We start from the raw sequence: 25,746 nt of genomic DNA, 5'->3' as shown, positions 1-25,746 counted from the left end.
ATGCAACACCGTCAGCAGTTGAGCAAGCCCATGCGTTCTGTAATTTTCCCACGTGGAAACTACCAGGCCATCCATGCAATGCTAGACTGCTCATGTTCCCCTGAAGGGAGCAGAGATCTAAATTGTTGTTCAGTCCTGGGAGGCTGGAAGAGAATTGGCGTTGAAGCCCAGGGCTGTGTTCTGGACAGAAGCTATTGGTAGCAGAGCAGGTTCTGCATTCTCCTCTGCTGGTTTTTAAGGTCAGGCGTGACAAAGCCCTGGCTGGGATGATTTCACTGGGAATGGGTCCTGCTTCGAGCAGGGGGTTGGACTAGATGACCTTCTGGGGTCCCTTCCAACCCTGAGATTCTATGATTCTAATGAGCTCTGCCGGACAAAGCAGCTGGAGTTAGTGATTCTGTCCTTTGTATGTCGCAGATGTATCACACTCCCACCTGCGCCGTACAGCACACAGAGCTTGAGAGAAGACAAGAGCTTCTAATGAGGCAGGGGGAGGTTCCCTTGGTAACAGCAATGAGCAAATGATGTGAATGGGTGCTGGGGAACCTTATCTCTGGTGTCCTGTGCCTGCTTCACTTAATGGGAGAAAGATGTACATAATTTTCTCTTGAACGATCCCCACCCAGCTGGGAGGTGAGGATGCTGCAAGGTTTTATAAAGCCTGCTCTAGTCGTTTTAATATTGGATTAGCCTCTGCCTTTCAGAGGGTGGCAGTCCTTAGGCTTCAGAGTAGCAGCCGTGTTAGTCTGTATCCACAGAAAGAAAAGGAGGACTTGTGGCACCTTAGAGACTAACAAATTTATTTGAGCATAAGCTTTTGTGAGCTACAGCTCACTTCATTGGATGCTTAGGCAGGGAATCCTGTTCCAATGGGATGATAATCAGAAGGCCAATTGTCACCTTTCGCCTCCTGCCCAAGAAACACCTTGGCGCTCTTCACTGCATGAACGAGGCCCTGCATGCTTCGCAAAGCTCTTCTGGCGAGCTTGCTGCTTGGCACATGCTATTGGCGTAAACTGTACCGGAAAGCTGCCTTGCCCCAGCTGATATGGCTGCTTAGCCCTTGAGGAGCAATCTGCCTCTGCAGAGTTCCTCTGGAATAAATCCTCAACCCTCGCAGCTTCACTCAGAGGGTCCAGGCAGGTAAATACTATCCCCGCTTTACAGATGGGGAAACCGAGGCACGCAGACACATGACTTGCCCAGAGTCTCACAGGAAGTCGGTGTCGGAGGTGGGGTTAGAAGTGAGGTGGTGTTAGAACTTTGGCCTTGCTTGTGTGCCACAAGCCTGCACTGCAAGGGCCGTTCTCTCCCACTCACTGCCCTGTCTCTCCTTTCTCACATCCGGCCTGGGGCAGTCTGAGGGTGGGTGTGCTCTCCATTCCAGCAGTGGGTACGCTGCTGCCATTACTGTCTGTTTTTTACCCCCTCTCCTCCCTGCGATGAGCTGGTCTAATGCTCCTTGCTTTCCGTCGTTGGCGGGCTGAGGCTGGTAATTGTCTCCATGGGATCACAGCAGTAGCCCGGTAGAAGTAAGCTTTCATGCGCTCTTTAAGAAGAGAAGAAGGTGGGGAGTGAGTGTGTTGAAATTCAGCGAGATCAAAGGCCTAATTAATGTGCAGCCCATGTAAGTTTATTTTTAGGGCTTCACAGAAAGGCTGTAGATGTTTAATTGGCACTGGCACATGGATTCTCCAGATTAATGGAATCCTGAGAGCGAAAGAGACAAAGTGAGAGACACTGAATTGCTGGGGGGAGAGGATATTATTCAATCCTTGAACATATTTAGCAAGTGACACCTGACTGACTCACTGTGGATTTCTTGCAATGCCTGTAGCTTAAGCCATGATCTGGCTAGGGCTGATGTGCATTGGATCAGAGTTTCTCAACGAAGGTCTGTGGACCGGTGCCAGTCCATGGGAGCCTCCTTGCTGCTCCCTGAGATTTTCCTGACACGGTTTAGGAAGGCAGCAAGCTGGTCCCTGGTATCAAAAAGGTTGAGGAACACTAATATCCTATGCAGTGGAAATACAAACCTTTTCAATCCTCTGCTTTAACGCCTCTCCTGGGAAACAGACACGTGTATTAAAGAGCGACACGACTTCGGGTAAGTGAGAGATGTGGCTGTGTCTGGTAGTGGCAACGGAAGCGCCAAAAGCCGTGTGTCCTGTAACTAGCCGGGTCAGGGACCCGGGTATACTCCACTGCTACCCCTGCTTTTTGTGCAAGGCAGAAACCAGGTTGGGATTTTAGCCTTCAAGCCCCAGAGCCTGGTTTGCAAAGGTCCGATCATCCGCAGCTCCAGTCAGTTCCTGAGGGTGTGTCTGGGCTGCAAGTCTCAGAGCCTGGGTCAGCTAACTTGGGCTTGGGGGACTCAGGCTGCAGCTTTAAAAATAGCAGTGCAGACATGTGGGCTTCTGCTGGAGCCCAGGCTCTGAGACCCTTCGCCCCTTATGGGGTCTCGGAGCCCCAGCTCCAGCCTGAGCCCAAATGTTTGCACCGCAATTTTGTGGGTCTTTTACTACTGTGTAGACAAATTCCAATAGCGCATCACCTTGGGAGGGGCCTGTTTCCTAGGGTGGGAGGCTGAAGCCAGTTTAGTCTTCATGGTTGCATTTCTGCCATATTTTACTGCCTCAGTGTGCCTAATATAAGAGCTGAATGATTCCCCCCACTCCTCCCTCGGTTGCCCGCTAGCAGACGCGAAAGGCAGGGGATGCTTTTTCCTCCTCTCCAGATCCTCCACCACCTTCCGTCCCCTTCAGACTCTTAGATTGTATGTGACAATGGCAGGTCTGGTGCATGGTGATTAATTGCAGCTGGCTAACAGTAATTCCACTGGATGTGCCTTCTTGGCAGCTGGTGCCAGAGGTAACCGCATGGATCAGGGGACTAGCAATGGGGTTAAGAGCCTCTGTCCTCCAGGTCTCTGGTTAAAAACCAGGGCTGTAGTGACCAGATGACTGTCTGGCCTGTGTGACATGAATGAGACAATGGCCAAATATCCACCTCACGCAGATTTACTGTAACTGGCACCCCTGGGTCCCCTCACTGGCTTCAGCAGAGGCCATGGACTGAATGGGCTGAATAGACCGAACTTCCCCCTCACGGATGGACAGTTCCACACTTGCATGTGCTTCAGATTTGAGGCTCATGGGCAGGGCAGGAAGTTTGCGCGGCCGCAACCTTTGCCTTCACTATTCTGTTCTCTGGGGCTGTCAACCCTACGTTTTCTCCCAGCGCGAAAATTCCCCCATTTAAAAAACGTCCCTTGGTGCTAATGCCTGTCTCTCACATCCCCCGCCCTCCCACCCCCCCAAAAATATCGCCAATGCGCTGGGGCTGCTTCCTCCGACTAAGGCACTCTAACAGGTGGGGGTGTGCAGGAGCCCCTCCCCGAGGAGCAGCCAGTTGGCACTGGTGCGATGGTCGTTCTGGGCCGAGCCCCCTGAGAAAGGAAGCCGGAGTGTTACGCATTTTTCCTTCCCTCCTTCGTTGAGCCGTAACTCTGTCTGAGCCGTAACTCTGTCTGTCTGCAAATGCCCCTTCTGCTGTTAGAGCTTTGCAGCATCACAAACCCCCTCGTTCAGCCCAGAGCCCAACCCCAGACTGGCTAGTTTCACGTCGTGGGTATGGAAATAACCCCTGCCCCATGTCGGAGCTCTGCAGCCACTCCCTCGCTGTGCAGAGGTAGCAGTTTGGAGGTGGTGGAAGCCAACATGATTCTAAATCTATTTCCGTCCTTTAGGCCTGTTCATTGTAAATCCTATTAACCTGGGGGTACATGATTCAGTCTAGTGATCAGAGCAAACTGCTGACTCACTGCTTGACCGTCAGCCGTGTGTTCGAATTTGTGCCTTAGCCGTCCCAGCACCAAAATCGGGTGACAGCAGCGGGATGTTACTGCGGAGCAGAGGCTGTGTCAGCTCCGCATTCCCAGGTGAACTAGGCACTTGCCATCCAGATCTGCGTTTGCGCACGCCGCAAGATGCTTGCGTTGCACGGTTGGCTTGGAAGGCAGGAAGCCCCGTCTGCCTGATCCACAAGCTGCAGATGTCCTCTTCCCTGTGCCTGGCTTGCTAGTTCACCTTGCAGCTAGGGCACCTGCAGAGATGAAGCTGGGTTGGGTTTTGTTTCCCTCCCTTAGGCAGGTGTTAAAAATGTTACTAGTCTCTCTCTGCTACCTTAATTATTACTTTGAAAAGCCTATCAGATGTCTGCTAGCCAGAGAACTAAACCTGCTCCTGGAGAGGAGAAGGGTCCTGAGATCCATGACAGGAGTCTGTCCCAAGGCTCCGGCTCTCATATCTGTCTCTGACAGGTAGGGGGTGGATAAATTTCAAGTCCCTCTCTGTAGCCACCTGTAGGTTCCCCATTTTGGCCCCCAGAGGGGACAATGTGTCCTCTTTTTCTCCCCCACCCCTCTGGGGCCCTTTAGCCCGAAAGGCTCCTGCATCCTGCAGGGCGTGCTATTTTTTTTTCTTGAAACTTTAGGTGATGAGGTGTGGGGAGAAGAAAGGGGGTGAAGGGGGGTCATCCTCCCCCCATGATAAGCCCTCTGAATATAACAGAACTGACCAGAGCCTTGTTAGCTTTCCTCAAGCAACCGCAAGGTGAAACCATGGGCAGTACCAGAAGCACTGGGGCTGTGTCTCTGCAGATTCAAGAGGAAAGCATTATGCTGGTTCTCATTTGGAAAGTTATCTTTGCAGCCGTGTAAGAGCTGCAACTTCTTATATATTTATTTGTAGTGCATGGGCCAGGACCCCATTGTGCTAGGCTCTGTACAAACATACAACAAAAAGATGTCCCCTGTCCCAAAGAGCTTTCAATCCATGTAGAAAATCTAGGTTCAACGATTGATAACTTAGACCCCTTCCTTCACTGGGGAAAGCTTCCTGTTTGCCACGTCACCAAGAACAGATGGTACAGCCACGAGCTCGGAAGAATGAAATGGCCAAGCTGCTAACAAAAGGATGGGATTTCTCATTTAAAATCCGCCCCTGTTCCAGGAAACTGGAGGGTAGCATATGTGCCTCGCGTCTTAAAAATAAAGCACTGGGTAAAACCTAGGGAATTGCATCAGTATCTGGAAACTTGGTTGAAATGATGGTTTAAAATAGGATTATAAAACACCTCTCTGGAGCACTGGTTGGATCTGGTGTAATGATTCCTACACCAGCAGAAGGGTGTGCTGGGTCTAGGCATATAGTGAGCTCGCATCCTGCCCTTCTTCCCCTATGCCCCAAGGTGAGGATGAGTTCGCAAGTTAAAAACAAGTCCCCGACTCAGCTCCCAAAACAAAGGAGTAACCCTGGTCCATGAGGATGTGTTGCCAAGTTCTTCATGTCGAGCGACCTTCCCATCTCTATGGTGGAAGGAGCTGGATGTTTCAGCTAGTTTCTGCTGCAGAGGGAAGGCTAAGGAGCTGCTCTGACTGGCCTCAAAAGAGCGGTGGATCTGCCTCTGAGTCAGTGGCCAGTGTCTGTGCTAGAGGTGATGGGCTCCTTGAGTAGGAGACTGGCAGCCAGGGGTATTAAGGGTGTGTTGCAAAAGCCAACTTGTGCTGGCCTAGTGTCCTTCGTAGCAGCATTGTGTGGGCAGCGTACTCTCCACCAGGGGCATATTTGGGTATAAGCTTTGTAGGTCTGATGAGCAGAGCTGTAGCAGTCAGCAGCTTGAGCCCTTCAGACTAGCAGTGGTGGAGTGTGGGGCAGCGCTGGGGTGGCCGTAAAGCCACGCCATTAACAGCTGCTACTGCCCGTGGAAGTTCATAGCTTCTTCTGTTCCCTGGCCTGGAAATGAACAACAAAGATCTGCCGGGTCATCTTAGTCCATCACCCTCCTATCTGAGCCGCTCACGTACATTTGTCTGCAGCTCTAAGGTACGGCAGTGCTAATATCCCCATTTTACAGCTGAGGCACAGAGATGAAGTGACATGCCCGAGGTGTCTGAGTCGGTGGCAGAGTAGGGAATAGACTCCAGGTCTCCTGGGTCCCAAGCCAGTGCCTTAGCCACAAGACCACCCTTCCTTTAATCAGCAAACACATGTCTCAGTTGTTTGATGCTCACTGTCATAGGGGCGGGCTGCCTGTTGTAACATGGCTGCAACTGTCTTCTCTCACCTAGGTTTCCATGTGATTCCCTCTGTGTCCAGCATCGTGCCGGAGAGCTGCCTCCTCATCGTGGTGGGGCTGCTGGTTGGGGGACTCATCAAGGGGGTCGGGGAGAGTCCCCCAATCCTGAAGTCGGACATCTTCTTCCTCTTCCTCCTCCCGCCCATCATCTTGGATGCCGGCTACTTCCTGCCCCTGCGCCAGTTCACGGAGAACCTGGGGACCATCTTGATCTTTGCAGTGGTGGGGACGCTCTGGAACGCCTTTTTCCTGGGCGGGCTGATGTATGCCGTGTGCCAGATCAGCGGCACTGGCCTGGGTCACATCAGCCTGCTGGCCAACCTGCTCTTCGGCAGCATCATCTCGGCAGTGGACCCGGTGGCGGTGCTGGCTGTCTTTGAGGAGATCCACATCAATGAGCTCCTGCACATCCTGGTGTTTGGGGAATCCTTGCTGAATGACGCCGTCACTGTGGTGAGTGAAGCACGTGTCAAGCTGCTTGTAAGGCCCTGGGTTTGCTCTGGTGGCAGAGCTCCCTCGAGGGCAGCAGAGTCTAGACTGGAGGGCAGCGTGGATATGATTGGATTAGATCAGTGGTTTCTAAACTGGGGTTCGCAAAATGTTACAGGGGTTCTGGGGGGGGGGAATGGCAAACAGAGCTGTCCCTAGGGACCCTGGACAGCCTGGGGCCAGCAGCCCAGGGCCCCTGGACTTCCAAGAGCTAAGCAGATCAAAGCAAGCATATCATCACACTGAGGAGATTTTAAATTTCAAGACTCCTTATAAGAAATGGAAAGGGAGGGGGATATTTTTTGCTGTTTTTAAAATTAAATAGGCAGCTGGTGGTATTTTTAAAATTATTATGAAGAACAAGTTTAAGCTTTGTTTTAATGTGCGTCGGACTGCTCAAGACCCGAATGCTTCTGTTGGAGGAACTCTTTGATTTGGCTTCTTAAATACCTTCATGCTGTTTCACATCTGATATTCCTGGATGAAACATAAGAGCCTTGTCTTCTAACAGGCTTATTCCAAGTCATACAAGCTATGAAAGTGAGATTGTGGAAGAGTTTTGTCATTTTCATAATGTAATAAAAATACTGTAATGATAATAATAAATAGTGTGTAATAAGCATGTCATAAAAACAAATTTTATATTTCCAAGATCACTGTTTTTTATAATTTATACTCTGGTAAAGGAGAAAATCCCTGGAAATACTCATTTTTAGGAGAGGATTTGTGAGACTTGACATTTTAGTGAAAGGGGTTCACAGGTTGTTAAAGTTTGGGAACCACTGGATTAGATGCTTTGCTTGCTAAACCCTGGCATATGACTTGCACTAACTTAGATCTCCCCTTAGACTCTGGCTTGGAAGTGGATGGGGGGGGTTAGCCTGGGGTGTGTCTTGCAGCTTGTGTAGAGGTGCTGAAGCTTGCTGTGCTCTAGCTAGCTAGTGAGCAGTGAGGATGTGGTGGTGCAAACTTCTGTGCAGGCTGCACAAGTGAGTGCATACGGGGAGGGGAGGGTGTCAAGTGAGCTTGTGCAGTCTGTGCCACCAGGTCCTCACTGCTGTGTGCTGCAAATCTGGTGTAGACATAGCCTGAGTTACATGTGGGTGATGATACTATTAGCCCATCCATAGGGCTTATCTGGAGATCTCGGGTAAAGCATGTCGGGTGCGGAGGGGACTGGGTAAGTGAGTTGCCTGAGGTCAGTGTCGGGGCAGGAGTAGAATTCGGGTCTCCACTGGTAGGGCTGTATGCGTAAAGTGCCTAACCCAGCATGGCCCTGACCCACAGCTGGGGCTCCTTGGTGCTGTGATAATAGCAATCATTAATAGTAGTGTCCCCCACAACTTCCGCTCCCATTACACACCTCTCTGCACTGATTCCTGGCAGCGCTGATGCGCTCTGGTCGGGGTGAGTGGGCAGCGGATGGGGGCAGCTGGGTTGCTGGGATCTTCTGCTGTATGGTGGAAGTGATACATCTATCCCTCTCTGCGGGCTGCAGCTGGGCTGGAGAGGAGCCAGACCGGAAACCGCCTCTGATACACACGCTGTCACTTGGTAATGAAGCAACCCAGCTACACTGTCTCCCACCCTACCCCAAAGGTTCCTCAAGCTGGAGTTTGCTTGACTATTTTTAACTCCTGTTTCTTTGCATAAAGTTGTACAGTTCCTCCCTGGACCCCAGTCTGAGCAGGGCCTGATGTGAGCCTTTCACTGCCCAGGGCAGCAGCGTCTTCTCTCCTTTCCTATCCCCATCCTGTAGCCTGCTCTGACCTCTTCATCTGGATAGGTCAACACTGCCTGGGATTGGTGGGCTTTTTGTATTGGTTTAAACTTGAGAGAGGACATGCCTGGTTTAGAGCACTCAGCCAAGCCTCAAATTCCTCCCTCCCACACAGTGCTGGAAGATTTATTTTAATGTCTCTAGAAAACTCTGCTGATAAGGGCCAAACTGCAAGCCTGGCTAAACTCTCCCACAAGGTCAAGGGGTGACCTGCTTTGCTGTGTGCTGCTGCCTGGATAGGCAGCCCTGGGAAAACCTCTCCCAGGGCTGGGCTGTGCGTGGGCTCAGAGGCCCAGCTTAGCTGGTGCAGGTTTATTCTATGCGCTCGGGTCTCACCCATCTAGCCCGAGCTCCCCAGCAGATTGCCTGTGTACTCCTTGCCCCAGGGGATAGGCTGGGCTTGCTGGTGGGAACAGGAGTCGAGCCGCAGAAGATCTTAGTGCCGGTTGATCATGGGAGAGAAGGGAAGGGTGTGGGGATGTTTAACACTGACCGAAGGGGGTAAATATTTGGAAACCATTCAGCAGTTTGCTACATGTATAGGCATCAAAGCTCACCTGGGACTTGGCATTCGGCTCCGAAGCGTTTCTGGGACCAGACCGTCCGTCCTTGGGGGCTAGCCATAAAAAGTGGTCTGCGAGGATCATTCAGGGGACTGGCCAGGCTGGAGAACTAAGGTATCTCCGAGTCCCTTCAAACAGGATATTCTGAAACCAGGGTCGGAGCCAGTTCTGACACCTGCCATCACTAGAGAACCGGTGTCAGAGCTCCTGGCTGTGGAGATCTGCCTCCGGTCAGCATACCCATGTCTGTGGCAACATGGGTGCTAATCCTGGAGCGAAATCAGTGTCTGAGTTGTTCAGTTCCAGGGGATAAGCTGGGCTCAGCTGCTGCTTGGGCATGGGACATGGTTCTGTAAATAAGCTGAGAATGTGCTGCATTGCTGAGCCCTAGAAATCTGGGTCTGCTCTTGCTCTTGGCAACAGAAAGCCCTCGATGCACCACCCACGCACGCTCCCGCCTTGCGTTAGGTGTGGCGTGCAAAGAACATTTCAGGGGCCTTCGGTTGTGTGGAGGAAGCGTGGCACCAGTCATGGCCTGTGCATCCGTCAGAACGTGAGGTCTGCCGTGGCCTCTGGACCAGGGATGAGAGTCTGGGGAGACTCTTGCCTTCCGATTGCAAGAGCATTCTAGCAACCGCTTAACTCTGCATTTGCAAGAGACTGCATTTGCATCCTTTCTGGGGGTCTCTCAGGATGAGCCAGCGGTTAGGCCTGTTAAAGGAGGCTTCACTTTCACTTTCAACATTTAGTTTTATACAGAACCGTGTGCATGGCCCCTTACGAGCTTCCATAGCTCTGCCTGCCTGCCGCTTGCCATGTGCACACACCCAGGGAGCCTATCTGCCCTGCCCTTCCCTGCAGCCTGGGCAAAGTCTGGACCTGGGGCAGTAAAGGGATCACGGGCCAACTGTCTGCTGGGCCTGGGTTGCTGTGTTTTTGCAGTGCTGGTCATTGCCTTTGTTCTCTTGCAGCCGGCCCTGCAGCAGGTGGGCAGGCGCGGGAAAGGAATGGGGTTTGCTGACCCACCCTGGGCTAGGCTGGGCGTATGAGATTTCTGGCCCTTCCTGTATTGGGGAAGGGCCTCCAGCTCTGCAGATAGCAACTTGTCTAACAGGTTTATCCCTTTGTTGGGTGCCCAGGTGCGGCTGACTGACTGGAGGGCGGGATCATGGCTCTCTTCCATCCCCAGTTTATGCAGGGCAGAACCAGCCCCTCCCAGGGGGACCTGTTCGGCTGCTGCAATCATTGCGCTTAAGAAGCCTTCCCTCCAGAAAGTTGTTTTAAGAGCCCAGTTCTGAATAAACAGCTCGACCTTTCAGGAGAAGAGGCTGTAAAACTGCAGCCCAGTGCCATGGAAACTGGCGGAGGAGCGTCGCCAAGCAATAGAAAGGAAAGAATTATCAGGATGCTCTAGCTAAGTGGAAGCTGGGGTCTACATCCTGACTGATGCTGTACCCACCCTGGCTATCAGCATGATTGCCCCACACCTGTGTCCCAGGTGTGAAATGAAAGAAAAGGGATCTGCGTTAGCCTGGCCCCTGGGCTGCTCTAGAGCACTGAGCAAGGAGGTTGGCTATAGATGGGTGACTGTGATGGAAGGCTCTTGGGGGCAGGGTTAAGGTCCCGTGGGGCTAAGCTACACCCTGGCCCTGAGGGGGTTGTGTAGATAGAGACCTGAAGAGGAAGAGACTGGCCTTTACTGTAATCTTCGGGGCAATAGTCTCTTCTGGCGAGATGCGGACGCTTCCCCACAAGCCTGCGGCAGGGAAGCAAAAGCAGCGTCCCAGGAATGAAGTAGGGCTCTGGGCCTGGGTGTTTCCAAGGGAAATCCCGGTCCAAGGGCTGGCTGTGAGAGTGCAGGCGTTGGCTTGCCTCGGTGTCTAGAGGTTAGTGCTACAGACAGCAGAACGCCTCCCCCTTCCTTGTAATCTTCTGTGCTCCTTTTGGGTACAATGGCTCTTACTGTATGTCCCTTCTGTCCGCTTCAGAGCGTGGGCTGCTCAACAGCCTACCAAGGGTGATGAGGAAACTGATGGGCAAGCAAAGAGAGAGGAGTCGTGCCTGTCCCGCTGTCTGCCCAAGACTCTCTGCCCCACAGGCTCTTAACTGCTCTTGCTAGGTCGTGGGGAAGGCACCAGCTCTTTGCGTGCATGGCGGCCTGGTGGTAAAGTGCTGTTCCAGGGCGAATGCTGCAGCTGACGGTGCTTAGCCCATTGCTCTGCTGCGGCTGACACAGTACTTGGAGCTGAATCCTGTAGCCCTGAAAGTCATCTCGGCTATGCTGGGTTTGGCTCATGGATCAGCCACAGTGTGCAATGAACTAACCAGGCAACCTTGTGCCTGCAGCCAGATAGCCGAACTTGAGCAGGGATTCTTGGATTTTGATGGTCTTCCACTTGCTGTTACAGTGTGCAGCCCACAGGAGCTTCTGACTTTTCAATCTCCATAGCCCGGGGGGACCCCACCCTTAATCTGTCTTGTCCGTTTTAGACTGCGAGCAGGGCCTCTGTCTCACTGTGCTAGGAGCTGTACAGACACAAGGAGGCCTGTGTTGCAGTTGGCGCTTCTGGGCCCTCCTGGGATACAATGAAGTGAGCTGTAGCTTATGCTCAAATAAATTGGTTAGTCTCTAAGGTGCCACAAGTCCTCCTTTTCTTTAAACAATAAGAGCTACGAGGCTTGCTTTGGAGAGCCATGCTCCCTGCAGGCAGGGTGCTGAGATCAAGGGAAGCACCAGCGAATCAGAAGGGAAGGGAGCCCGTAGGGCTGGTTTCCCCCCTACCCTTTCCCAGCTGCTGCGTCCCTAGGGGTGTTGGTGTGTCGCACGCAGCCGAGCGCCACTTGCTTTTGCATTTGATTTGATTGAACAAATATTCCAGGACAGCAGTTACCAAAGGGTTTGCGCACAGCAGGGCGGGTGCTGGCTATGGAACCAGGGGCTTCGCTATGTTTCCTTGCCATGTCAGAGACTAATGCTTAGTCCCTTTGATGCAGATCTTGTGTTGGCAGCCTCTGATCAGAGCTCCCCCCAGGGGGAGAGCCCACCCTCCCTGCGCTTCACAGGAGCATGGCTGGCTGCTTGAAATCGCCCCAACTCTCTCGCCCTCCCCTCCCTTTCCAGGTGCTCTACCACCTCTTCGAAGAGTATGCCAACTTCGAGCAGGTGACCGTTCTTGACATCATCCTGGGCTTCCTCAGCTTCTTTGTGGTGTCCCTGGGCGGCATCTTCGTCGGCGTGATCTATGGAGTCATTGCCGCCTTCACCTCCCGCTTCACCTCCCACATCCGCGTCATTGAGCCCCTCTTCGTCTTCCTCTACAGCTACATGGCGTACCTGTCGGCCGAGCTCTTCCACCTCTCCGGCATCATGGCGTGAGTACGGGCTGGGCAGGACCGTCACGGTCAGCGCGCTGATCTGCTCTCTGCCCGGGCTTAGTTATCTGGGTTGAGCTGCGTTTGGCCTGGCCTGCACTAGAAAACTAGGTCAGCATAACGAAGTCACTTGGGTGTGAAAAATCCACCCCACCCCCCCGAGCAACAACCGTAAGTCCCTGGGTCAACAGTGGGGTTCTTCCTTTGACCAGGCTACCTCAGAGAGGTGGGTTATTTACAGTGCTGGGAGAGACCTATGCCGGCGTAGGTAGTGTCTAATACTAGAGCAGTGCAGCTGGGCCACTGGAGTGTTTTAAGTGTATACGCACCCTAGTGACATAACTAGGGATGTAACAGTGGTCACGCTGGATCAGACCCCTGATCCATCTAAGCCAGCATCCATTCTCTGATGGCGGCTTCACAGGAGGGTGGAAGAAATCCTGCAGTAGGCAGCTAAGGGATAATCTGCCCTTGGGGAAATCTCCTCCTGACCCCTGTTAGAGCTTGTGTTAACCTGACACAGCAGGTTATGATCCCTCACAGCGTGCTCTAGGGTTTCCTGCAATAGCTCCAGATCGTCTTGTTCTCTGCAGAAACCTCCAGTCCCTCTTTGAATCAGGCCATGTTCTTGGCCCCAGTGATACCTGCTATGCGCTTGCCCCAGTTGATTCTGCTAGTGCAGGGCCCTAGCATAGACTTGCTGAGCTGGGGAAAGCCTGTGTTATTTCAGTGCAATGCACCGACATCAGGGGTTTGCACTACAGCAGCGATCCTCAAACTGCGATCGGGACTTCATTTTAATGGGGTTGCCAGGTCTCACTTAGACTTACTGGGGCTCGGGGCTGAAGCTGAGGGATTCGGCCCTGGGCGATGGGGCTCAGGTTACAGACCCCCTGGCTTGGGCCAAAGCCCTTGGGCTTCAGCTTTGACCCCTTCCCCACCCAGGGCAGTGGGGCTCTGGCTTTGGCTCCCCAACCCGGGCAGTGGAAATCAGGCAGACTTGGGCTTCACTCTCCCCTCCTGGAGTCAGATAGTAATTTTTATTGTCCAAAGGGGATCGCAGTACAATGAAGTTTGAGAGCCCCTGACCTAGAGGAACTGAACTGGAAATAGGGTGAGGGTGGTTAACCATTAGAGCAATTTACGGATCCTCCCTTCCTGGCAATTCTTAATTCAAGATTGGGGATTTCTCTAAGGCCTGCTGTAGTTCAAACAGGAAGTAATTCTGGGAAGTCTCAGACTAGTGACCATCGATTCCAAGGCCGGAAGGGACTGCTACGAACTGTATCACCATGATTAACCGAGTGCGAATTTCCTGTTCGTCAGTCGGGCCTACGGTGGTCACCAGCAAGAGCCAAACCCTGCAGAGGATCAGAGGCTTTTTCAGGGTTTTAAATTGCATGGGGACAGGAATTCAAATGTCCATCATGTTAGTTCCAGAAGTGGAAACTGTCCTGGAGAGTGAACTTGAGGACGGACCACTTAATTCCTTCTCAGCAGTAATCTTGTTCTGCACTCAGGTAGCACTGTCATCAGAAGGCCTCCAGGCATGTTAGATGGGGAAACTGAGGCATAAGAGAAGTCTTTCTCAAGCTCACACCAATCAAAGCTAGCAATAGAACCCAGCCTCTTGCTCCAGCGACTCTAGCTCTGTGGCAGGCCTGTAACAATAGGCATGGTCAGTTTTGCTGCTCCATTCCTACCCGTGGACGGATGCTGAGCCCCTTAGAGTACATCTACACTGCGAACCCGCGGCAGCGAATCTCAGAGCCCAGGTCAATTGACTGGGAATGTAGGGCTAAAAATAGCAGTGTAGACCTTTGAGCTGGGGCTGGAGCCCAGACCCTGACATCCTGCCAGCGGGGAGGGTCTCAGAGCCCAGGCTGCAGCCTGAAAGTCTATGGTGCAGTTTTATAGCCCTGCAGCCCAAGCCTTGTGCCCCGAGAGTCAGCTGACTCGGGCTAGCTGTGGCCGTGCTGTGAGTCTTTTATTGCAGCTTAGCCCGTACCTTTAGTGATCCTGGAGAACCTGAAGAGTTTGCTTTTACTGCAGGTGGCTTGAGCTCTCGTTGTGTTACACACACTAAGGCTGCTTCTGCAACCTCTCCTGCCCTGCCCTTGGGGCTAGAGAGAGGCCTTGCCGCCTCCTTCCCCTGCCTGTCACTCCTGCTGTGAATGGAGCCTTATCAGCTGCATTGTGGGCCTGGTGAGTCACTGCAGTGCTTTGTTGCCAGAGAGGCCAGCATGCCAGATGCAGCATGCTGGGCACTCTGCTAACAAAGCACCTCTGCCTGGCAGGGCTGAATTCCAGCACCAGCCTGTGTCCAGTCAAGTTCCTGAGCCGTGCCCTGCCCGGGAACTCCTCTCCTGCTTTCCTTGGTGGCTCCAAGTAGCTGCAGGTGGGTCCCGGACTCCGGCCCCACCTGCACTGGTGTTTGTCCTTCAGGCTGTGCAGCGCTGCCTTTCTCTTATCGGGTCTCTGCTGACTGGCTGAGCTGTGATAAGCCAGAGAAGCCCTAAGGTGCCGCTGAGGCCAGTGCTGCTCCCAGGGCAAGGAGCTGATGGACAATCCTGCTGGGTGCTGGTTTCCATGGGTGTATTAAGTCCTCTCCCCTCCTCCTCCTCCTCCCTGCAGGCTCATCGCCTCCGGCGTGGTCATGCGCCCTTACGTGGAGGCGAACATCTCCCACAAGTCCCACACCACCATCAAGTACTTCCTGAAGATGTGGAGCAGCGTCAGTGAGACCCTGATCTTCATCTTCCTGGGGGTCTCCACCGTGGCCGGCAACCACTACTGGAACTGGACCTTCATCATCAGCACGCTGATCTTCTGCCTCATCGCCAGGGTGTTAGGTGAGGTGCTAGGGCCTTGGGGACTGCCCCTTCTGGTGGGGTCGCTCTCACGCAAAACCCCCGGAGCTGGAGAGCAGCGGTACTGCCATGTGAAGCTGGCTCCTCTCGGAGCCCTAGATAGGGGCTGTTGCTATTCTTGTCCTCGCTAGGTAGAGCACGTTGCTGGAAGGCTGCAGTTGTCTGGTTTCTAGGGAGCATGCAGCACTGCGGAGGGGGGCTGGGAGGAGCCTTTATTGGGGCTTCTGGCAGTGCCAGGCTGCATTCGCGCCCCAGCACTTCGCCTCTGGAGGGCTGGGTTCCAGCCTGCCTCGGGTCACAGGCTGAACCAGGCTAGGGGCCAGACTGGTCCCTAGACGCCACTTTCCCCCTGTTAGGAAGATCCCACCCAGTGCTCTCCCTTGGGTGAACTGAGCACTGGATTGACTCCCCTGGAGCCCAAAGGGGCCTGTGCATATCCACAGAACAGGAGCGCACGCCCCGTCGCCATTCCCTTCTCTGACACTGCCTCTGACCTGGGCTACAGAGCCCCCCTGGGGGAGGCTGCTTAGCCTGCGTGGCCCCTTCCAGCCCTCAGGCAAGGGACAGTTGGGATTTTCCTTTGTAGACACTTGTCCATGGGGAACTGGACTGAGACCTGCCCTGCCCAAGCCCTGAGCAGCCTCCAAGTGGGGGTATCTGGCTACTGCCAGCCTGGGCTGGGCTCAGACCCGTGACAGGTTCTAGCACAGGCTGTACCAGACAATATGCTGCGTCTAGAGGCCGGGGACTAAGATGGTTAGAGCTTGGGGGTTGCAAGCCAAGATTTGGGATGGGGGAGAGGGACCCTCACAGAGCATGGGGGTTCTAGCAGTGTCAGCCTTTTGCTTTCACTGGAGCGCTCTGTGTTTCACCCCTTCCCCCAATGGAAATGGTTTGTGCTGCATGTGACCGGTTCTGCTGATGGAATAACATGGCTGGTATCTGTCAGGGGCTGACCGGCGGGGTGGGACGTGTGTGTGTGAATGTGACTCTGCTTGTGTAACCTGGAGGAGGTCTGTTCTGTCCTCCCTGCTTGCTCTCTAGGTGTCCTGGGCCTCACCTGGTTCATCAATAAATTCCGCATTGTAAAACTGACCCCAAAGGACCAGTTCATCATTGCCTACGGTGGCCTGAGAGGGGCCATTGCTTTCTCGCTGGGTTACCTCCTGGATTACAAGCACTTTGACATGAGAGACATGTTCCTCACAGCCATCATCACGGTCATCTTCTTCACGGTCTTCGTGCAGGTAGGTGGAACTCCCCTTCCTGGCCTTGGTGCATAGCCAGGTACCCTGACAATGTGATGATAGGAGTCAGTCAGGAATGTTGTTTCCCTGGCACTTCTGGCTGAGGAGCAGATGTTGGGGTCCATGGCTGCTGTCAAGGATGAGCTGTGGGACAGCCCAGCGACCCACCCTGGCAAGGAACTCTGGACGTTCCTCACTCTGCTGTTGACTCACTCCATGACTGTGGGCAGATCCCTCCCACTCTCTGTGCCTCCGCTGCCCTGTCTGTAGAATGGGGTAGTGACACTTGTCTGCCTTTGTCCAGCTCTTCGTGATCGCTGGCTGCGAAACGCCACGTGTGCTGAAGATTTGTCCCTTTGTGAGCTTCGTGATTCTCAGCAGCTTTCAAAGGTCATGATAAGTCCCGAGTGACTCCAGCCGCTGCCTGGCATCACCTCTGTGCTTCGGTGTCTATTATAAGGAAAGGTCCCCCTATAATGTCAGCCTCCTGGGGACCAACCGTGGGATTCCCATGGCACAAAGGGACAGGAGGGTGGCTTGCACCTCACAGACAGAGGGGTACGACCCAGCTAGAAAATATACGGCCTGATTCTTATCTCCAGTAGTGACAGTCCTAGGCCTTGGAGGAGGTAGAAGGGACCTGGAGTGCCTGGGTCCATAGTGTCATGTAACAGGACTGACTCCAGAGGGCAGGGTTTGCTCCAGGGTAAGGATGGTGCCACCACCAGGGTTGATGCCAGTGCTTCACGCTCTCAGCTGGGTGAGGGTTCTCACGGGGGTATAATCTCCTCCCTAGGGGATGACCATTCGCCCCCTGGTGGATCTGCTGGCTGTGAAGAAGAAGCAAGAGACGAAACGCTCCATCAATGAAGAGATTCACACCCAGGTAATGGCTCTCCCAACCCGGGGTCCCTCTCTGGCGCTGCTTTCCTGCGCTTCTCTGCCTTAGTCCTCTTCTGTTTCTGCTACCCTGCCCCAGAGGCTGTAACCCAGGTTGGCATGCAGAGCAGGCGCTGCCTGTGAGCTGGTATCCAAAGTAAGGGGGGCTGTTAAAGGACTGTCGGTTTTTAGTGCACATTCTCTAACCGAGCAGCCAGTCAGGATAGGTCTGTGCTGCCACCCAGAGGCCGATCCTCCTGGAGCTGTGCCTCAGTTGAGCAAGGTTCAGCATGGCAGCCCACCAGCCCTGGGTTAACTGGGAGGGGTGGGGAGAGAGGTCTGGCCGGTGCACACTCCCGAGGCTGAACACACGCTTTTGCTTTGCGCCCTCTCCAGTTCTTGGATCATCTCTTGACTGGCATCGAGGATATATGTGGTCACTACGGCCACCACCACTGGAAAGACAAGTGAGTGCGGCTCCCGTGTGTGCAGGCTTTCCGACGCCGGCAGGCGTGCGGGCGGTGGGGGGAAGCTGGGGAAAGAAGCCAGAGTTTTTTAGATGCGGCCTAGCAAGCTCAGGTCCCCCAGTTCCCGCAATGCCCTGAAATCCCGCTCCGCCTCATTCCAGGAACCCATGGTGAGAAGCACAGGGAGGTGGTGCAGCCGCACGGAGCTATGCTGTGCCAGAGGCCTGTATTCCCTTGTCCTCTTCCCCACACCAGCCAGGATGCCCTCTGATTCCACCCAGCCAATTGCAGCCCAGAGCACGTTCCCAAACTGCATGGGAAATTCAGCTTTGGCTCTACCTCCTGGCTGCCTGCTCTGTGTAGTGGGGTTGCCAGAGAGCATGGGGGACTCGCTACCGAGTGAGGGAAGGATTTGCCAGGCACGGGAGGGTCAGCACTGGCAGCAGGGTGCATCTGTGCCTTTGTTTTTTTCGCCGCGTGACCCAGCAACCCTCTGCTGTGCTCAGTGGATCCGATGCCAATGCTGCAGGAGCTGCACTGGCCGGTCCTGGGTAGCCCTCTGGCCTTGGTGTCACCTGTAGCTGATGGGCATGTGCAGCTCTTCAGTCTCTGAGGCATACTGGGGCCCTGGGCACGGGGGGAGCGTGTCTGACGCCTGGGCCCAGACTCCTCCGCACCCAGAAGCACCGAACCCTTTTGATCTGCTGGGCTCGCTGGTTCTATGGGAAGACACAAGGATGCTGGGCATGACGCTAATCAAATGGGGTGGGGGACTTTAGAGTCACTTCCTGACACATCTCCTTCTCTCTCCCCATCCCCGCACCCTGGGTAGGCTGAATCGCTTCAACAAGAAGTACATGAAGAAGTGCCTGATCGCGGGCGAGCGGTCCAAGGAGCCACAGCTGATTGCCTTCTATCACAAGATGGAGATGAAACAAGCCATTGAGCTGGTGGAGAGTGGAGGGTTGGGCAAGATCCCCTCTGCCATCTCCACGGTCTCCATGCAGTGAGTACACCCTGCTGTTTGCTTTACAGGGGTAGCTAACTTCTGTCAGCGGCTCCCACTGGCTCTAAATCCCTCCTTCCCGCCGTTCTGCTCAGCCTCCTCTTCCCAGTGCCTCCCCGCACGGCTGCCATAAAGCCCGGCTTTGAGGCTCGCTTCCTCCCTTATCTTTGCTGTCTGTCTGTTCAGGAACATCAATCCCAAAGCCCTGCCCGTGAAGCGCATCCTGCCAGCGCTGTCCAAGGACAAAGAGGAGGAGATCCGGAAAATCCTGCGCAACAACCTCCAGAAAACCAGGCAGAGGGTAATGACCCGAATCTAGCCCCAGGCTGCCCCCTTGCGGTTCAGCCCATCCCCTTGGGCAGCTGGAGCCCGTGTTGCATTTCCTACCCACCCGTTAGTGTACTTACCTGCCTCGTCCCCATTGTCTACCTTCGCAATTCCCGGTCCTTTCCTCCCCTTCCCTAGTTAGGCTGTACCGAGGCTGAAGTGGGACCCCCACTGACCTGAAGAACCACACAGCTGGGCTGGAGGTTGACTTGGTGTGGGGAGGAAAGCTGGCCTTGTGGTTAAGGCCCTGGTTTGGGACCCAGGAGATCTGGGTTCAGTTCTCCAGCTCTGCCACCGTCTGTGATGTGGGCCAAGTCATGGCATTTCACTGTGCTTTGGTTCCCCAGCTGTAGAACAGGGAAAATAATCCTGCCCTTGGCTTGTAAGCTCTTGGGGGCAGGAACTGTGTTTTGGTGCAGCACAGGGGGACCTGATCTCAGCTGGGGCCTCCAGGTGGGAAGGGTCAAGGGCTTCCAGAGAGAGCCTCTCGGCTGTGGAGTAGGGGGCAAATGTCACCTGTGCTGCCTTGCACAGCCAGAGGGGAGTGGAGGAGGGAAGCTGCTGTAGGAGAGGCATTGCTGAACTCTGATCATGGCTGGGCTATTGTAGCCAGCCAGGAGGGTGAGTGGGGGTCATTCCTTGGGGGCTCCTCGGTGAGCTAGGAGCACCAGTCTCATTGGTTTTTGTGATGAAATCTGTGGACTTTTGCGGCCAGCTCAAGAGACGTGTGGAAATACCATGCTGGGAGTTCCTTGGAAACCTGCCGACAGCTCTGTCCCTGTGCTGGGGAACATGCTCAGCTTCTCACACGGCAGGATCCAGGGCTCTGCGACCGAGAGTGGGTGCGTTGCATGTTTCTTACCCTGATCCCTTTTGGGTTCCTCCTCAGTTGCGATCATACAACCGGCACACGCTGGTGGCCGACCCTTACGAGGAAGCTTGGAACCAGATGCTGCTGAGGAGGCAAAAGGCTCGGCAGCTGGAGCAGAAGGTGCGCTGGAGAGGCGGGAGCTGACAGCTGGCTGCTGGGGCGGGTCAGGGGGGCATTTGCACAGAGCATTTCTCACTACCGCTGAAGGAGACGTTACAGGCTGGGCCCAAGTGGCAGCCAGTGAAATGTGGCGACCCTCCGTGGCTCTCCTTCCTGACAACGGTGGGGTTTAGGGCATTTAAGTAACCCCGCCAGCTGTTCCTAAGGTGCGTCCCTCACCAGAGCAGCTGAGCCGGCCCAGAGCTCCTGCTGCTATCTCTGCAGCTGGGAATGGTGCATCTGTTTCCTGTGGATCCACTGGGAGCCTCACTGCTTCTCTTCGCCCCATCCCCAGTGGGGTGCTGCCCACAGCAAGACCCCTGTCCTGGCCCTTTAGAAATGTGAGCTCATGCCCGCTTTGCCTTCTGATTTCAGATAAACAATTACTTGACAGTCCCAGCACACAAGCTCGACTCTCCCACAATGTCCAGGGCACGCATCGGCTCAGGTATGTGGGGGCTTCTGGAGGGGGAGGGTAAAAGGTGGCTTGGGATGACACGGGAGACTTGGTGATGGGGTGTTGCTTACAGCAACTGTTCTGCTGCACTTGTGCTGATAGTGACCCCTTCTGCTCTTCACACTTCCCTTTTAAAGGCCAGCTCTGGTCATGATGACACAGTCCCCTGCAGTTTCCTGTTCCTCTTGCTTCCAGACCAGCCTTGCTCAGTTCCCAGTGTGACAAACTCCCCCTAAAATCTAGCTGAACTCCTGCTGCCCCTCGCTTTGGCCTAGCCACATTAGCAGGACAGCGCAGGGGGAAACTGCCACGCCCACCAGTCCAGGCCCCCCCCCCCCGTTAGTCCTATGTGTCGTTTCCCCCTCTTCCTCCCCATCCCCTTCTCCTCCCCCCCAAAGCATGTCCAACACTTTGAGGAACACTGTATTGGCAAGGTCTGAATCAAACACCCAGGGAATAGAAAAGAAACCCACATTGCCGTTTGGAGTGAGAACGTTAAGTATAGAGGAAATGGTCAGAAATGCTGACCGTTCCCACCCATGGCCACCAGGGGGCAGCCTTTCCAGCTGTCTGGAGCGAGCTGTTCCTGGCAAGGTCCAGTTGCTGCCGCATAGGTGACCCACAGCTGTTCGGGGCCCAGTTCCCGGGGTGCTGAGCTCCCACTGACTTCTGTTAGAGTCGGGCGTGCTCAGCACCCTGAAGATGAGGCTCTGAGTCTGCCGCTGAGCCTCCTGCTCGGGGAAGGTGTCATGCATGCAGCTCAAACTGGGCCCTGTAGGCAGGGACCATACGCTGTAGATTCCCATACGCTGTCCCGAGCCCCAGGCAAAGCAAATATTCTTGGGACACTCAAAAAGGTGCATGCAGCTCAAGCCCTGTTTTTACATAGCCGGCATCTGTGCTGAGCTAGCAGTGTCCTCTCTCCTGGGCTTCCTAGCCAGCCGGGTGAGTGGGGCTGCCTTAAAGGGTCCCGTCTCCTCGGCGTTTGGTTTTTTTAAGCCTTGAGTGTTCGCTCTTTAGAAAGTAAACTCTGCCCTCGCTCTGGGCATGAGGTTTGTGACGATTTATTGCCATGTATAAAACTGTCATCTCAAAGCGTTTTACAGACCTTGACTGAAGCCTCAGACTTGCCTGTGTGGTCAGTCAGTAGTATTGTGAACTCTTTTTACGTACAAGTTAACCGAGGCTAGGAATGGGCCAAGTGACTTGCCCAGAGTCTCAAAACGCCGGGAATGAACCCAGAAGTCCTAACTCCCATTTCCCCAGCCCTCCACCCCACCCACCAACCAGTTGCTCACGCTCCCAGCAGTAGAAACAGATCCCAAGAGTCTGTACTCTGAGTCCCCCCCCCAGCCCCGATTACTAGATCATATTCTCTTCAAGAGCTGGGAATAGAACCCAGGAGTCCTGACTCTCATCCCCCCCTGCCCTAACCACTAGACTCCACTTCCCTCACACTGTTTTTTAATGAGTGGTCTAAGAAAACTCCACCTGGCCCTCTGAGTGAATTGAGGGCAGCTGTGTGTGGTGCTGAGATGGTGACTGTGTTCGCCCCGCTCCCTCTCTCCAGACCCGCTGGCGTATGAGCCCAAGTCGGACTCGGGGAACCTACCTATCATCACGATCGACCCGGCCTCACCCCAGTCTCCGGAGTCCGTCGACCTGGTGAACGAGGAGCTGAAGGGCCTGAGCCGCCTCCCACCCTCGCCCGAGGAGGACGAGGAAGGGCTCGTGATGCACGTGAAGGAGTCTTCCTCCCCGGGCACTGACGACGTCTTCACCCCAGGGGCCGGCGACAGCCCCAGCAACCAGCGAATGATGCGGTGCCTGAGTGACCCTGGGCCTCAGCCCGAACCTGAGGAGGGCGAGCCGTTCATCCGCAAAGGGCAGTAGCAGTGGGTGCATTGCCAGATCTGGCCTGCAGGGGGAGCTGCTTGCACACACACGGATTTTTATTTCCCATTGGTTCCCCGGCGCGACTCTCTGGGTTTGGGAGGGTGGAATGGGGCTGCTGCCCGGGCAGCGCTGCCGAGTGAGCGTTGGCTGTGGCAGGTGAGGAATCCCTTGCCCAAGCGGAGGAGAAGACCCCAGTGACTTTCAGCGAGGAGGGGAGCCCATGCATTCCAGCCTGGTTCTTCAGCTTTCATGCGCTGCCCTGGCCCGCTTTCCCTTGGTAGTGCCGCGATGCTCGCTGAATGCGGGGGAATCCCAAAGGAGCCCTGCTCGACAGGAGCCTGTTTACCAGCAGAGTTGGCTTACCCAGGCACTTCGCAGCTGTTGGAGAAACTTCCCCCAAGGGCAGATCTGTGCTGTTTACCCTGCCCCAGATGCAACCCTAATCTTTACCAACTCAGGGATTGTTGCAACGTGTGTGGCTGTGGGTTACTCCCCGGACAGTCTGCGTGAGGGAAGCAGGACTCTGGGCTTAGCCTCTGCCCAGCTTGGTTACCCGCTGTAAGTTCACGTCCCTGTCCCAGAGCCAGCGCAGCAGCCTGCCTTGCTGCTGAGGCTGTTGTAACCAGAGGGTGACCCTTAGCAGAGGAGCTGGAAACCCCTTGCTGTTCTGCTGCAGGTGCTAACACACAGCCCATCTCCTTCCAGCAGCCTCAAGGGTGCGCGGCTCACCCTCTCCCCCAGCTCAGCAGGGGCCCAGCTTGGCTTAGAACTGCAGTCGGTGCTGTGGCCGCTGTCGCCTTGCATTGGCTGGTGCCTCCATCTGCCAGGCTGTCGCCCTCCCCCCCCGGCAGCCAGATTTTTAAATGTATTTGTTCAGGGTTGGGGTGAATGCAGCATTTTAGGTTCTTCAATGGGGGGTGGGTAAAACCCCCATATAGCTAGAGGGGGTCACTGTGGTTCCATGCCCTGAAAGTCTCCTTTTGCTCTGCGTTCTCTCTCTCACTTAAAAGCTGTCGCTAGTAATCTACTGCTGGGGAGCTTGAGCCCCAGCCCATCCATCGTCCCCTCCAGGGTCAGTCCGTTGTGCTGCGCACTCCCTCCCTATTCGGGGCACAGTCACTGTGTAGAATGCCCTGACCCCCACCCCACTTGGTTGGGGACTTTCTGATCTGATGATCTAGGAGTCCACCCACCCACACACACACCCCTCTGTATAAAAGCAAGGAGCGTTTCTGAACCAAAGATGGTTGGATGGGTTTATTGTACATAGAGAATGCGCTTTTTTTCTTTTTTTTGCTGCGGATATTTTCTTACCTGGTGACTTAATGAATCTGGTTTGGGCCTTGGGACGTCCAAGCCACTCCCCCTGCCTGGCTGGGGATGCTTCCTCCTTGGCCTCACACTGCACTTTTTTTAATGTAAAGCTTTAATGGCCTCTGACAGGCAGGGAAGTCTCTCTGCCAAAGGGGAAAGTCCAGGGAAACGGGGCCATGGCCTCACAACCGAACAGGCTCCAGGGGTTGGGGTCTGTAGAGTGTTCCCAGAGCTGGTAGTCCTCCTCCCACACTGATGGACTTGTTCATGGGCATCTCTGATTGCTTCCTGGCATGTAGTACAGCTTCCTGCTCCAAACTACCCCCTGGACGGTGCCATCCCCACCCCTGTGCTGCTGGTGGGCCGCTTTCCTCCCATGCTGGGTGGGAGAATCTGGAACTGGCTATTGCGACGCTCCCCCTGTCCTGGGAGTCTGGGTCTAGTTTTCCTGGGCTGCAAAGCTTTGCTCCCCTCCTTTGTATTCAGAGAGGGGCTCCTAGGTTGTTAGTGGCCGGAGGTATCCTTGGGGCTGCCCGTCAAGGGGCTGTCACATAGAACAGCTACTGCTTTGGGGCCGTGTATGTAAAACTGGGGCCAGGGGGAGGCAGGCATGGGGGAGGGGACGAGGGCCCAGGCTGTCCATTCTGGAGCAGGCAGAAAGTCTTCAGTTCTTGAGACCCCGTGGGTGCTGCCCCTCCTGTCGAGGGCACTCCAGGGCGTGCCGCAAGTTTGGCTTTAAGGGCACCTGCCACCTAGCGAGCCCTTCTGGTGCCTGTCTTCCTCCAGCAGCACTTAGACAGCCCCGTTGGAGCGCTCTGCTCTGTGCCCTGCGCCGTGCCTTTTAGCCACACGGTGTCTGCCTGCGCAAACAGCATCCTCCTAGCCTGTCTGCCTTTAGTAAATGCTGTGTGTGTGTCCAGTGACTTGGTGGGCCTGGCTGGGGCGCATGCCTCAACCCAGCCTGCTCCATCTGTGAATCCATTCCGCCATCCAAAGAGCGAGCCTCCCGCACGCCTGCTCACCCAGCCCGTTCGCAGGGCCGGGGTTAGGGGGCGGGCGGGCGGCGCGGTTTTCCTCTGACGTGCAATATCTCTCTGACGCAGGGGTCTCTGCAGCTCATGGCTTCGGAGCGCCCAGAGGCAGGGAGTCCACAGGAATGTGCCTGTCTCTGGGGGCATGTGCAGTGCTCTGCCTCCGGAAGGAATAATTAAGCAATGAAAATTCTCTCTTGTATAAAACACCTGTAAAGAAGATCTTTTTTCATGACTATTCTAATAAATTAATGTTAATTTTTAGTGGTTTTCATTGACCTTGGACCCTTCCACCCTCTTCTCTAGAAGCTTCCAGTCAAAGACCTCAAAGCAGCGCTTATAAGTAGCCATCCCACCACCTTGCGGGTAGGTAAGTACTATCCTCCTGCAGATGGGGAAACCGAGTTACCCTGGCTGCACTCTGCCAAATGCTAACATGGTGAGTCAGCAACAGGGCTGGCGCTAGGCCCTCCTCACTCCTCTTCTCTGCTTTAGCTACTGCAAACCTTCCCTTTAATAGCTACGACCAGATGGTCTGCCTGGGGGTTGCATCATTTATCTTGCTTCTTCCCTACCTCTGGAATTGGAGCACTACGCTGAGCCCCATCACCAAGGGCTGTTGATGCACCTAAGATGAGCAGTAACCTAGAGCATCCTTGTCATGCTGCAGCCGAGCCTGGCAGTGCAAACCCAAAGCTAGTAGCAGTCTAGGGCACTTCCGCTTGGCATTTGCAGAACCCACTCGCAGGCTGGTTGCTGCCGCTGTTGCTTGCGGAGCGAGGCCCATAGGGGGTAGTCCTGAGACCGGGAGCATTCCCAAAGGATGGAGGAGGCAGGACTCACTTGTAAGCGTCCAGGGACACTGATGTTCATGGCAGGT

At 54.7% G+C, this 25,746-nt stretch overlaps 1 protein-coding gene across 1 annotated transcript in view; it reads left to right on the top strand.

The window, feature by feature from the left end:
* The window catches only part of SLC9A1 (solute carrier family 9 member A1), a 56,439-nt gene extending 31,309 nt beyond the window's left edge, over positions 1–25,130 (top strand). Inside the window, exons 2-12 of the mRNA XM_084609623.1 lie at positions 6,131–6,591; positions 12,092–12,342; positions 14,977–15,194; positions 16,257–16,459; positions 17,256–17,345; positions 17,735–17,805; positions 18,638–18,811; positions 18,998–19,112; positions 20,028–20,129; positions 20,544–20,616; positions 22,196–25,130. Of these exons, the coding sequence (XP_084465749.1) occupies positions 6,131–6,591; positions 12,092–12,342; positions 14,977–15,194; positions 16,257–16,459; positions 17,256–17,345; positions 17,735–17,805; positions 18,638–18,811; positions 18,998–19,112; positions 20,028–20,129; positions 20,544–20,616; positions 22,196–22,518 (2,081 nt within the window). The 3' untranslated portion in view covers positions 22,519–25,130. The remainder of the gene's footprint in view (positions 1–6,130; positions 6,592–12,091; positions 12,343–14,976; positions 15,195–16,256; positions 16,460–17,255; positions 17,346–17,734; positions 17,806–18,637; positions 18,812–18,997; positions 19,113–20,027; positions 20,130–20,543; positions 20,617–22,195) is intronic.
* Positions 25,131–25,746: the final 616 nt, after the last annotated feature.

This window comes from Lepidochelys olivacea, assembly GCF_965140295.1.
Source record: "Lepidochelys olivacea isolate rLepOli2 genome assembly, chromosome: 19".
NCBI lineage: Eukaryota > Metazoa > Chordata > Testudines > Cheloniidae > Lepidochelys > Lepidochelys olivacea.
Note: the sequence above shows the minus strand (reverse complement) of the source record. Positions and strands in the feature narration are given on the sequence as shown.